Source organism: Plectropomus leopardus, chromosome 3 (genome assembly GCF_026936395.1).
Source record: "Plectropomus leopardus strain MGB_pleo_1.0 chromosome 3, ASM2693639v1, whole genome shotgun sequence".
In the NCBI taxonomy this organism is placed as follows: Eukaryota; Metazoa; Chordata; class Actinopteri; order Perciformes; family Serranidae; genus Plectropomus; species Plectropomus leopardus.
Genome location: NC_142178.1, coordinates 24,994,866 through 25,009,143, shown reverse-complemented (window position 1 = coordinate 25,009,143; position 14,278 = coordinate 24,994,866). Strand labels below are relative to the sequence as shown.

Below are 14,278 nucleotides of genomic sequence, written 5' to 3'. Positions count from 1 at the left end.
CGTGCATCAGCTTGTGAGGCCTTGTTGAATCTATGGTGAAATTCAGACCTCCTTCCAAATCCAATATAAGGGGAATTATTCCCCAAATTCCTGCATACAATGTAACCTGCTCATAACCTTGCTTCTCCAGCTTGAATTCATTTGAGGCTCGGGTTCAGGATTCAAAAGCGAGGGACTGAGGATTTGGGCCTGGGCAGGACTTTGTGTAAGGAGCTGGCCGCGAGCTTTGCAAGCTGTGAGAAAAAGTGACAGTGAAGACGCTAACAGTTTCTGCAAACATTACATGATTTATTTAAGATCATTGATGCTGATATGATGCATGGTGGATTTAATATTTTCTGTTGATATAGCTGTTTATATATATATATATATATATATATATATATATATATATATATATATATATATATATATATATATATATATATATAAATCGGCAATGTTATCAAATGGTTTTAATGCGTTGCTGATAATGCTCGTCTACCTCTCTCTGACTGATCCTCTAATCTGAAATCACATTCTTTTATCTCTGGCTTACTTAGAAGTGAGCAATCGAGAATAAGAAGGGAGAAGACACCCTTAAGAGCACAAGGCAGGACAAGTGTGTGTGTGTGTGTGTGTGTGTGTGTGTATGTGCGTGTGTGTGCAGAGAGGGGGAGTTGGGTAAGAATCACCTTGATTCAGTACACCGGCCCTCTTTGAAGTGCTTGGAGCCCAGCACGGCCAGCACAGAGCCAACCGTAAGCCTTCCAGCAAAAATCGAGCCTGACCTCCCCACCAAATCATAACCATATGAACGTAAGAATTTCCACCTTAGGAGAATGCTTTCTCCCCCGTCCATCTCCCAGGGTGAGGCATTAAGTAGTGATAACAGAAAACAGGTTCTGAGAGAAGGGGGAGGCACTGGGAGGTGATGGAGGGTGGAGAGGGAGGAGAGGAGGACAGGAGGAAAATAGGGGTTACAAGTGTGCCGTATGGAGGAGATTGGAGAGGGGGATTGTGTCCAAAAAATGTTGTTGCACGGAGCCCGACTACCTAAAATGGAAGTTTCTCAGGCGAGGATCAAGAGATATGGTGCCCTTCACAGTTGACAGAGTGAGAGACAGAAAACGGAGAGGGGGAGTGCAGCGAGGGGAGACAGAAATGTTGAAATGTGACTCTAACTCAATAAATACCTTTCTAAACCATGCTAGAGAAGCTGAGTGGTACCTTTACGAAGGCCTCAGGACCCACCTGCAACTGGAAATGGTTTCCTGTCTTACACAAACGCTGTTGCACCCTAATCCATGTAATTACATCTCATATTCCACATGTGTAAGTACACATGTACAACATTACAGTCACAAGGTTTTTTCAAATAAGAGCAGAGCCCCCCTGCAGCCCTCCAGAACTACCTCAAATGTTCATGCTCATTAGAGGAACAATATATTTGCCAAATATGGAGATAAATTTAAGAAATTTAAGGAGATTATTTTACTGCATTGATGACTTTAAACGCAACCTCCTGCGCTTTGCCACTGAAACAAAGCCTATGTGAGACCAGCGCGATTTTGTGGATGTGTGTTTAAATAAGCCTTCCTCCGAGTGTGTGTGCAATTAGGGTTAAGACTGTTTGTGTGTGTACAGTATGTGTGTGTGTGTGTGTGTGTGGTTGCGTGGCGGCGGTGGGGGTTGTTAGCGGTTCCATCTGGGTCTCCTGGAAGCCGTGTGGAGTCAGGAAAACCGCATCTCATAAAAGTGGAGGCAGCCCAATGTTCTACAAGGACAGAACATTACTGAGAATGTCGCTCAGGAAAACCCTGGGCTTCGCTCCATATGTTGGCTGCAAAGGCGATGTCTCTCTTTCTCTCTCTTTTTCTCTTTCCACTCATTCTCTCCCTCTCTACTTATTTTTCACTTGGTAAGGGATAAGAAAGAGGAAGACAAAATAGGCAGTGTGGAGTGTGGGAGACAGAGGCTGAGACAGAGAGAGAGGAGCCAGTACTGATAGCAATTCCATCTGTCTGTATCGAACAGAGGAGTGAGCAGTGACAGGCTGCGGGACGGGGTGGAGGCGGGAGGGCATCTGGTGCACATTGGCTGTGGGGCTGTCTGGAAACAACCATGGGAGAGGAGAGAGGGATGAGCAGAGGGGAGGGAGGGAGAAAAGGATGAAGGGCTGAGCAGTGGAGAGGGTAAAAGTCCTGCCAAAGTGAAGGGCAAGGAATATTGGCGAGTAGAAAATGTGTCTGTGTTGTTCACATTATGCCTCAGATTGAACTTGAAGTCAGGGGAATAGGGGTGAAATAGCAGAGAAATAACGCAGTGTAAAGGGTAGAATAAAAAAACAAAGTTACACACATAACTCTCTGTCATCGCTACCAAGTGTAACCCTTAAAGTTTGGTGATTTTTGTGCTTTCAGAAAAGTGGATACATTTTTCTGACCTCTTAGACTCACACAACCATTTTTAAACTGGTAGATAATGTGGAAAATTAATTGCAGGGTGCCCGCAAATCCTTAAAAAGCCTTGAAAGGCATTGAATTAATGAATCCAGAAATCCACTCATTCAGTTATTGTGGGGATGTGTGGTCGAGTAAACACACATAACCGTGTGCATACATTTATATATGGATGTTGCAGCTGCCTGTCTGCATTCACTGGTGTACAAGTGTGTTAATGCTATAAGAGAGCAGTTTGTGGACTGGAGGTCAGGTTTATATAGGGATGAAATGAGAGAGGGAGAGAAAGACAATCATTCATTTTAATGGTTATTGATGTCATGTATAATTCCCCTCCTTTACAAATCAAAATTCCAACCACTTGATAAGCCATTGCCATTTAATAATATCGATTAATTTCTTCAGTTTAAGGAGCCTATTACAAAGATAAATTGCACAGTGTATGCATATTTAGTCACACCTCTGTGATGTATTTGTCGTGCGGTGAATGGCAGAGAGAACGGAAGAGGGCCAAGTGTACCTCGAGTGTTGACATAAGTTAATTCCTTCTGTAAATTAAAACTAAATTGCTGAGGTGACATATTTGTAGTACTACTTCAACGAGGAGAGGTTATTCTGCAGGATAATCTGAACTGGATTATGATGGAGAATTATTCTAAATGCATTGGTGCTGATGTGGAAATGTCTGCGTGAAGGGTGGTGATGTGACAATACCGATGCATATGATATGAATGAACACAGATCAAAGTGCTTGATGTGCTGAAAAAGAGCATTTGAGTATTGTCATCATAGACAGAAGCACAGAAGCACAGTGAACACAACTAAAGACAAAGTTGATTCATGCGCAGCTGTTTCTTTTTTTGATGCAAGGAAAAAACTGATTCTAGCACTTTTATTAGCAATTGATTAGGGTGATATTTTATTTATGCATGCAAATTCATCCTCCTTGAAAATGTTAAAATACGTTTCTATGCTGTACTGTGACTTGTCTCTGACTTATGCTTCTGCAAACATCATTACGGTTTGTATGAGAAAGTTGTTTTGTCTTTTTTATACCACTGTAGACTGGAACACTGATAAATCTTTCTTTATAAGGCCATATTACATGAACTGCCTCCTTATTTATGCTCTCTACTGACTCCTAAAACGGTAGCTGCAACCTTCGGTCACACAGACAACTTATGGACTGTACATCATTCCTTGAACCTGCACTGTCTTCTGTGAAAGTGCATTTAAAGTTTTCGCTCCCTTCTCTTGATGTCAGAGCTACAGAGTCACCTTAAACTAGGTCACACTATAAGCATGAGATATTTTTAAAACAGGATATAAGAACTATTTATTCCAAATGCACACGTCCACTTACTGAATGCTGCTAATTCAATTGTTCTTTGTAATTTGGCTGTCTTGTTTGTTTTTTGTTTGCAAGATTTTATGCTGTTTAACTTTTTGCTTTTCTGGGTTTTTTTTTTTTTGGTTTTTTTTTTTTTTGTTCTTTTATGTAGCATTTTTATGCTGCTGTCTTGGTCTGGACTCCATGGCAAAAGAGATTTTAAACCTCAATGGCAATATTCCTAAAAAATAAAAAGTTAAATAAAAATAAAATAAAATAAATAGGCAAAAGCATCAAAATCACAGTCAACGCAACTAGATATGAAGTCGTTTTGTTTACAGCTATTGATTTGCACTTTAAAAATAGAAATTCAGATGAGATGAGATAAGATGGCTGACTGTTGGGAGGCAGGTCAGTGGGCGCCACAAAAACTGGTATTCACTTCATTATGATATAGCACAAACAGTAGAAGGGTGTCATAAGAGAGGTGTACTACAGCCTGCTAGCTTTTAAGCCTCCTTTAAAATATTGTCACAAATAGAGAGAGAGTACTTTGGTCTGACAAGAAAAAGCAGAATGATGCCATGCTTTATTTATTTATTTTAATTTTTTTGTGTGACTGGTTAAATATAAGTGTGTGTTTTCCTCCCTGTTGCGCTGCATACATTCAGGTGGTCAGGCATCAGAGGAGCTGCAGGTATACTCTGTCAGCTCAGTGTCCTGAGTTCTGTGGCGCATCACTGACGCCCATGAACACTGACACCCAGCAGACACAGTGCACCAAACACCCTTTTTTCTCAATCCAAACTTATTGTGACACTGTGTGACAAACTAGCAGACAAAAACAAAAATAAGAGATAGATGAATATAGGGGAGAAAAACAAGAAAGAAAGCCAGAAAGATTTAAAAAAATAAATAAATAAAAAAGGAGATATATTTGCTGGATAATTATAGCAACGTATAGCATATCTCATTAAACTAGAAATTAACATGATCACCTCTGTGACCAAACACTTTTGTTCAAATCCTAAATCAGTACAAGTGAGCGTTTAACTGCTAGGATCACGGTAAAGTAATTTATCATCAAATGATGTCCCCTGACATCAATATCAAAAAGACAACTTATTATCTATCATCTGCAATACTGTTCTCCTCATTTTATCTCTCATTTAGCGCAGCGTGGTGGTGGGGAACAAACCCCTGACACAAAGCGTTGCCCGGAGGCTCGAGGAAGATGATTGAATTTCATAGCTACTTACAGGCTAATAGGGCTGTACAATGACTACTTACTGTCCTTAAGTGACTGGCTGCTTCTCGCCGGCCGCGGCCCCTTTGAAGCCCTTCTGAAGAGATCTAGAGGATTTAGCCAGTAGCGTGACATGAGGCTGAGCAGTTGAGCAACGGTGCTCCCACCAGCTGAGTATTAGAGCCAGCTGATATAAACACAGAGGCTGAGAACCACAGGAGTCCAATAGTTACTCAAGACAAGGCTTTCTCACACTGCAGTTTTGGAGTATTTAGTTTCTTGGGGAGAGTATTAAAACTGTATTTTATATTTTATATTTATATTTAATATTTTATTTCTGAGCTGAAACAGTCAATTTATCAGTCGGTGAAATATCCTCTGCAGATTTGCTGTTTGTCTGTGTGTGTTCCTTGATTCAAACTGAAAAGTTTTGGACTCACAGGACAGTAAAAGATGTCACTTTGGCATCTCAGAAATTTTAATGGCCATTTTTACACTTAATTTGACACTCATTAGACTAAACCATTAATAAATTCAGCAAAAAGATGCAAACATTTATTGATATTTTAAAAAAAAGTTTTGTTTAAATTTGAAACATTAAGAATTTTTTTTTGTTGTAAGAATATTGCAAACTATCTTAAATCACTTAATTGGGAGAATAATATAATAGCTTGAGAGCTTACACTGTATTATATTATATTTGTTTAATTTTTCAGATATTCAGATTTTTATATTTTTAAATATATTTTTGTATTAATTGTAAATTGTCAAAGTGCAACGAGTATTATATATAACTGTACAACTGTAGTTCCATATACATGTAGGGTTGTTATTGTTTTGTGTGTGTGTGTGTGTGTGTGTGTGTGTGTGTGTGTGTGTGTGTGTGTGTGTGTGTGTGTGTGTGTTCGGAGAATGGGACTGGGTCTGTGAGCGCTTTCCTCACAGAAGCTATTTCCACATACAAACCACCCTCTCCTCACCATGCTGTTCCACTTACACTCTTGGAGCACTAAACCATATACGCATACAGATAGGCACATGTGCACACAACACACACACTAACCACATGCACATGTTCACTTGCTCTTAACTAATTCATTCAGGAACACTTTGGTTTGGGTTTCAACACCAAAACCTCCGTACCTTTGATTGAGAAATGTGTCTGACTGCAATTATATGGTAGGGGGTGGTGGAGGGAAGAATGGATGGGGAGAGGAAACGCACTACAGTGGTTTTATAGTTTGCTGGCGTGACATTTTTCTCCACTTTTTTTTTTATCCCTTTCCTTTTTTCAGCGGAGGGGCATAGTGTTGACAGGTCAGGAAAAGGGGGCAGACTGAAGTAGAAGTAACAGCAGGGAAAATGTGGAGAAAATGGATGGGCAATGGGACTGAAGTGGCCTAGATTGTCACTATTGTGCTTGTGATCAATACCTCTCTAAATAACTGTGTTGCTGAAGAAATTTGCTTGGTGAGAGTGATGGCAGTGACCACTGGACATTATCCCCACTTTCAAAAGTTACTGAAAATTGCGGGCAAATATAAAAGCACTTGCAGGGATGCATTCATAAGCAGAGCGGAAGCACCGCTATTATTTGTTCTTAGCATTTACATTAAACGCATATGATGCTTTTCATGTGTTCGGAGCCATTGCGTGTGCACTGGTCACTGACCTGCAGTATGTAGCCCCTGACGTAGTCTCGCAGGGTCCAGCCCAGACCGTGCAGGATGTGCAGCACCTCCTCCTGCTTCAGCACGGAGAAGAGGCGGTCTAGAAGAATCTTGAGCCTGACGGGTACAGCCTGGGTGCCGTACAGCATCAGGCTGCTGATGTCGAACACCACGTTGGACTGAACAATCTCCACCTGGGTCGGGTGGTACAGGTGCTGGGTGCTGAGCTTGTCCAGAGCTGAGTGAAGCAGCAGGTGACACGGGGGGAGAGAGGAGAAAATGCACACACAGAGACAGGCCCAGTTAATGACTATCAAGTTTCCTGCTCATCTCAAATCGTCTTCCGTGGCTGCTGCATGGTCAGCACTAGCTGATAAGAACATATTAATCAGATAAAAGCAATGACATTAATGTAATTATCTGCCATTCTTTCTACTTAATCTAATCTCTTGCTCTTGTGCATTCACCCCACTGTTATGTCTGCTTTTTTATTTGCCTCTTCTGTCTTCATTCAGACCCCGACCTGCAGTGTATCCATCTTGTTTTGTTTAAAATATTAATTCTTTCTGTTTGTGGTTGGACCAGCTTTATTGTTGTATTTTATTGTATTTATTTTTACCTAACAAGGTATGTGCTCAAATGAACAGGAACCCCCCCTCTACATATGCTATAAAATCCCCATAATACTGGGCCTACAATAACAAGTAGTGTGGCCTAAAGTGCCATGTATAAACATAGATTTTTGTGGTGCATACAATAGTAAGCTATTTAAAAAAGATTTGCTTATTTATTCGTCATGTTTTAATGTAGTTTAAGTGTAGGATAGCCAGCTCACATAATTGCAGGAGGATTCATGGGTGAGAGTTAGCCCATAATCAATGTTGTGTTCTGTAAATTAAAGGTTTAGTAGTAGTTTAGTAAAAGTGTTTGTTTTTTTTTTTTGTTTTTTTGTTTTTAAAATGAATCATTTTTGAGTATTTTCAGACAAATCTTAAATTTTGGAGAAAAACAAAAACCTCCAAAAAATGATCAAACAATAATTAGTCACAGGCCCCCTATTGAAGACTCATTGTTTATATATTATGAGGTCAAGGCGTCATTTTAGAATTAGTGGGCAGGGGAGGGGGGTGCAGTCAAAGGTTCATCAACCCAAAGATGTATTTAGATACATCAATCTACTCTTGTAAATAAAATAAAATTAGTACCTTGCTTTAGAAAATAATACAACAAAAAAAAACAATAGAGATGCTTTTTAAATTACAGCATTTTTTCAATACACTAATCCTATTTAAAAACATGCTTACCTTCATAGAGACCCTATTCTGTCTGATAAATAATGACATGTTGTATTTTCATCTCCTGACTACAAAGAGCACCATCCTTTACAAGTGTTGGGGGGGAAAAAATAGATACTGTATAGTATCGCAGTATTTTGTGGCAATATTGTAATGTTATTGCTATTGTTAATTATTCAAGATTTTTTTAAATGATATAAATTATTATCATTGTAAATACACTTAAACTTTTGGTGGCTTCCTAGAATAATAAAATTAATTGCTTTGTCAGTCCATGAGATATATTCTGCCACAATGAAAATAATTTAAACAGCCTGAAAACTATCTCATCCAATAAAACAGATTCTGACAAAGATTTCCTTCAGAGAGGATCATTTGTAGTTGAAAAGGTAATAAATTGCAATATATCGCAATATATTGTATCACAGTCTTCAGCATTTCGTAAAACATTTGAAACTGCAACGATATTGTATCATGACTTATATACTGTGTTAATATTGTAATGCAGGGCCCTCTGGTGAATCCTACCCTTATCCTGTACTGTATTATTGCTGATTGATGTTCAGTAGCATGTTTTGGGAGAATTATGCAGCATAGATTAATTGTTTTGGGTGTAAGGTAGAAGCATTTTTCTCAGCACTGAGCAGTACCTTTTGTGCCTCTCAGACCGCATGCAGACACAACAAACCTCCGCAGTAGGACAGAATAGCCTGTGTGTTTCCTTAGTGGCGCATGTTAGGTTTTGTTTTTGCCCCACCCCCCACCCCCCCGATCACAACCTCAGTCACCTCTTTCTCTTCTTCAGCTGTCTGGGCGACACCTGGTCCACTCTCTCTTTCCTTCTCTCTGTCTCAATCCCTCTCTCTCCCCTTACCTCATACCTCTCTCTCTCCCTCCCCTCCTCCATCCCCCTGCCTGTCTGGGTGACACCTGGTTGGGTCTCTCTCTGATCCTGGGACGGCTTTTTCCTGCTGACGAGGGCTTTGCCTGACAACACAGCGCAGCCAGACACGAACATAATAAAAAATGAAGAACTACTTGTCAGAGTCCCTGCCAATGCCGACATGAAATGAAAAGTGGGGGAGAGGAGAGATGGGCGCCTGACAGTTCAGAGGGAGAGATTAAAAAATAGTCAATGGGGTCCTGTGCGATCCGCTGAAGGGCCCATGGCTCGCTCTTGTGCGGACGCAAGCCAAACAGGTGTTTTCTTTTTTCTTTTTTCCCTCCTCCTTCTCTTTGTACTTTCTTGCCTCCTCTCCCCTTTTTTTCTTATACCCGCGTGAAAAACTCATGAGGTGTGGTCTCTCGCTCCTCTATCTGTCTTGTGTTTTTTTGATCTAAAGGTGCAAAAACAAGACTTTAAAAGCAACAGAAAAATACAGAAGCAAACAAAAATAGCAAAGTTACTTTTACTATGGAAAACAAGTGAAAACCTTTGGTTTTTAGTAGATTTAGAGCCAAAGCTAGCGAGAGAGACAACTATCTGCAGTGATTAAAAAACGCAGCTCTTATTAGATTTGTGAGATGGCATTTGTTAATTTTCTTTACAAAGTTGACAGATATGTAGTTCTTTTTATGTCACAGCAAGACAAAGTTATTTTTTTAAGGATTAGTAAATAAGTTCATATTTACTTATACCATATTACACCTAGTACACCCATCACAATAACAGTGCCTTTACTTACCGTGAGCTACCCAGCCATGTTTGCACTGGTCACATGTTCGTAGGTGAATCTTCCCCGGCTGGAAACACTCACATGTGCAGTTCACCAGTGTGCAGCGAATGGCCTGCAGAGACATAAAGCATAGATAAACCAACGTCAATGACAGCTTGAGGTGAGAGAGGATAAAGTAAAGACTAAAAAAGAGCAGCTAGAAGTCACAAATACAACTGATTACTTTGTCCAAATTCTTAATAGAAACATATCAGCAGTGGCAGCTGCAGACAATTATTCTCAGCCACCAAATTTCCCAACAACCATCTCATCCTAACGTGTGAATCTGCTTCCATGCTGTAATTTACCAGAGTTCATGAGAACTGACAAAAGGACTTCCCTTCCGAAAAACGCAGAAATGTAACTTGTTTTGACTGAGGCTCCATTACTCAACACTGGAGCTGCACTTAGTCTGACCCCGGAAAGCTTTTAGTAGTGAGGGGTTAAGTGTCCGGACTTGACGAGGGCAACTCGGTACAACACAATGCAACGTCTGCCTAACACTCCACAAAGGGCTGTTAAAAACTCTAGCAAAAAAAAAAATCCAGGTACATTTTGCTGGAGGTCATCTGATCCTGTTAGATGTTTCACATTCTTCAAACAATAAAGAGGCTGTACGGCAGAGGAGAAAACATATGATATACACAGAAATCCGCACAAATGAATACAGCTCTATCATCCAAATGAGTGCAGCAGCTGCAAGCCGTAAATTTCTCACTGACATGGAGAAACAAGGAGAGAGAAATAAAAGGAGCGAAAGGAGGAGTGAAAGGAGAAAATTAAATCAGAAACATGAATCTTAATAAGCACTGTCAGCCCTTTGTTTATAGAGATTTTTTTTTGCAATATAAAGATGAATAGATGAATAAAGATAGTAACACTTGTGCGACCTAAAGGGAGTCTGCAGCTGTAGGAGGGAAAAAGAAACTATTGGATCTGTTTCACTCTTAAAACACACTTATCTCTTTTTTAAATCAAGAATCTTACTTCCTTAACATTAACATGTAATGTTAGTATGTTGGCTGTTGATGCCAGAATAAAAAAAGGTTAACAGCTTGGTATAGTAAACAGCAGTTACACGCGATAAGAATAATGTATTTTACATTTGGCACATATGCTGTTGAGTCAGTGCCGAATCGCGAGGGTGTTAATTCTTCAGCCTGTAAAGAAAAAAAAAATCTGAGCAAAAATTTCAGGAATGCTTGAGTCAGGAAATTGGGTGTAGTGTACAAGGTGACTACTGTGTGTGGTTGCCTATATATTTTAACAGGAAAATCCGAATTATCCAGTACTGGATAGGAAGGAAACATGTCGGATCAAAATGTGAAGGCACTATCAGTCGAGATACATGCGTGTCTCTGACATGTCAGAGGTGGTGACAAAGACACTTCAGTTCTACTAATCAGAGCATGAAACTTTATGAATTTACAATCTGCACTTAATATGCTATCTCATATTGTCTCACTGTTATTCTTACATTGCACCGGTGTGACAATAACGTGACACAGACGTGCACACAAAGGGTCGTAGGTTGGAGTCCATGTCTGCGCCTACCGCCTATGTTTCACAATGTCAGAAACAGTCGATCAGCACTTCCAGATAAAAAAGGATCAGATCAGCCTTTACGTCACAGGTCAATGCACGATTAAATGACAGAATATTTGTGCTCTTTTGTGAATGCACATTCTGGTGTTAAACAGCAGTATAAAGCACAAACCTAGTCAGGGATTAGACCAATATCCTGTAATTCAGGATGTAAAACTCAGCTCACTCATAATCTACTAAAGGACCATAAAATCTATCACAACCCTGTCTCTCTCTCACCCCAAGGTGTCGTAAACCAGATTAGTAACTGGAGGTGTCAAAGTGAACATGGGCTAATCCGAGATTAAACACAAAATTACACCACTTCTAACCATGTCACCTCACTGTTTAACACTGCATGAGACAGGAGACAGAGATTATTTGACTTTACACCATTTTAAGCTCTCCAGGTGCAGGAATGGCAATCCTTACCATGTGTGAGGATTATACGCCGGTTAAAGTGTACATACATTATGCACTGAGCTGACGGTCTTATCCAGAGCAACGTGCAATAAATGAGTTCAGCGTTCCCCTCAAGGACACTTGCATGGCTGTCAGTTGACATTCATTGGCTGTGGCTTATTCATTGCCCCCCCCACCCCACATTATTTTTTGCTGTATTTACCAAAAAATGTCCGGAAACAGTGGTTGGACTGCTCTCTAAACAAAAAGCTGTCATAACTGTTTAGAGCTGAAGAATTAGTTGATGTTTATATTGTTGAAGTGATTGTAGGGCTGCACAATTAATCAAAATATTCTCAAAATTGCAACATGGACATGGAATTGCATTTTGTTTGATAAAGGTAGAATGTGTCACCACATACCTTTATAAATGAAGCTTGGTGCTGTGGTGTCCCAGCCTCCAAAATCATACCACAATCTTTTTTTTCAGTGAAATAAATAATTTTTTCTGTTTTGGGTTTTTTTTTGCACATATTGTGCAATCCAAGTCTATTGGTAGAATCTTAATATGCAACAATTTTGATAATAACTTGATTGTTGAGGTAATTTTCTTTAAAAAAACAAAAAAAAAAAAGGCCAAAAAGTCACTGGTTCTAGCTTCTCAAATGTGAGTAGTTGCTACAGTATTAGACTGTTGGTCAGACAAAATATGCAATATTTTTGGAGTATGAATTAATAATTAAAAAAATCTTTAGTTGCTGCCCTAATCACTTTTCACACTTCTGTCTGTTTCTTTGCCTGTCACCTCACCATAAATGTTGTGCACGATTCCACATCAGATGTTTTTCAACAGAAGATTCTTTCATATAACTCTGCTTATGTAAAGATCACCCAGATTTAGCACAGTGATGTCACACAACACAACCCTTTTCTAATTACCTCTCTGTGCAGCAGCGCTAACAGCAGCAGACGGAAATAAACAATTGGAAATATCAAATGCACCTCTGCTGTTTACGAGCTGGGGTCTGACAGCTGACGAGATAGTTAAGGGGCGTCTAATACGGCAATTAGAGCGTGCCACTGTCTGCGGGGCTGCCGCTGTGACAAGGCGCCCTCTAATCACTGACTTATTACGCTGGCTAGCAGCACCTCTCATATCTGGCCCATTAAGCAGACAGCAGCATTAAGAAGCATTAAAGCAGCAACCCCCCCCCTCATCTGAGGAGGCACTGACGGGAGAAAAAGGGAAGAGAGACGACGTACTGTGCCTGTTATTTCTTGGGATTCATTTGCAGTTTGTTCCACATTCAGTCAGAAAAGTGTAAAAGAACAGTAACACAGGTGATGTTTGTGATATATGACAGCATCAAAATTGATCATACGCAATAAGATGAAAGATTACACACTGCTTACAGAATTTTTTAAGAGAGGCAGCAGACAGATGTGTCAGCGATGGCCATCAGAAACATCACTGTCGAGGTTGTGAGTTTGTCTGTGTGTGTCAGAAGAAACAAGAAATCATCAAAGACCTCTTCTCACATATTCAAAGCTCTACTCCTGTGGCCGTTGTGGATCTGGGTTGCATTTGGCCGTGGTTTAACCTGTGTCTGGACTGGGCTGGGTCAGGGACAAGTTTGGGCCCGGATCCCACTGCTACACTCCACATATTTGTCACAGCAGGCGGGGGAGAAGGCTGTGTTATCTGAGGCCCGGGCCAGATACACAGCATTAGTCACTGTGCTAGCGTCTCGCCAGGGTTTCCTCTTTGGCTCACACGACTAAAGAGGACGACGGTGAGGAAAAGGACAGAGGGGTGTGTGTGTGTGTCTGTGTGTGTTTCTGTGTGTCTTTGTGTGTGTGTGTGTGTATGTGTGTGTGTGTGTGTGTGTGTGTGTCCGTGTGTGTAAAACTTCGTAAATCACTAGCAAAATGAGCAGCAAGAAAGTGAAAGCTGTTAGTGAGTGAAGAAAATCCCTCAATGCTGTAGCAATTAGACCCAGACAACAGTCGACACTTTCACACAGCTGCCGTGTTACCGCTATGGTCAACAACTTAACCTAGCTGCGTTCAGAAAGCATCATTTTCGGCCCTTATCTGGCTCAAGTGTGTGTGCGCGCCTCACTGCTGGGTTTTGTTTAGCTGGAGGCTTGATGTTTCATGGATGTTTTGCTTGGCTCGCAGTCCCTGTCCCAGCCCAATTGTATAAACACTGACAGTCAGCGATGGCCAGCATCAGACTAGGGAGGACTCTCAATTAAAAGACTGTTAGTGGGACAGATGGACTGAAGAACTGCAGGAAAGAGGGGCGGTAGAACAAGATGGCTTCAGCCTGGACTCTTGTAGTCGGGTCCAAAGAGGATTTTAAACAGATTGTCTACATGGCCCAGAATCAATGCCAAAACATGCAAATGACTCCAAGCAGCATATGTAGAGGTCAGACAGTGAAAAGCTTGATTGCAATCATGTGACTGTTACAACGTGCAAAATTCAGATGAAGAGCAGTAAGTGATAAATGCTTACACTGTCAATTTGAAATAGAGGACTTTGATGTTATAAAAGGTTGGATGACCCCGCAGGCAGCAGATATCAAAAGAA

At 40.5% G+C, this 14,278-nt stretch overlaps 1 protein-coding gene and 1 long non-coding RNA gene across 5 annotated transcripts in view; one reads left to right on the top strand and one right to left on the bottom strand.

Annotated features, from left to right (window-relative positions):
- bnc2 (basonuclin zinc finger protein 2) overlaps positions 1-14,278 on the bottom strand; it is a 189,125-nt gene that overhangs the window by 39,791 nt on the left and 135,056 nt on the right. For all 4 annotated transcript variants that reach the window (XM_042484899.2, XM_088075936.1, XM_042484900.2 and 1 more), the window contains 2 exons: positions 9,668-9,770; positions 6,690-6,925 (listed from right to left, as the gene is read on the bottom strand). In XM_042484899.2, the coding sequence (XP_042340833.1) occupies positions 6,690-6,925; positions 9,668-9,770 (339 nt within the window). The remainder of the gene's footprint in view (positions 1-6,689; positions 6,926-9,667; positions 9,771-14,278) is intronic.
- Positions 1-14,278, top strand: part of LOC148189997 (uncharacterized) — a 102,825-nt gene that overhangs the window by 54,481 nt on the left and 34,066 nt on the right. The window lies entirely within an intron of this gene.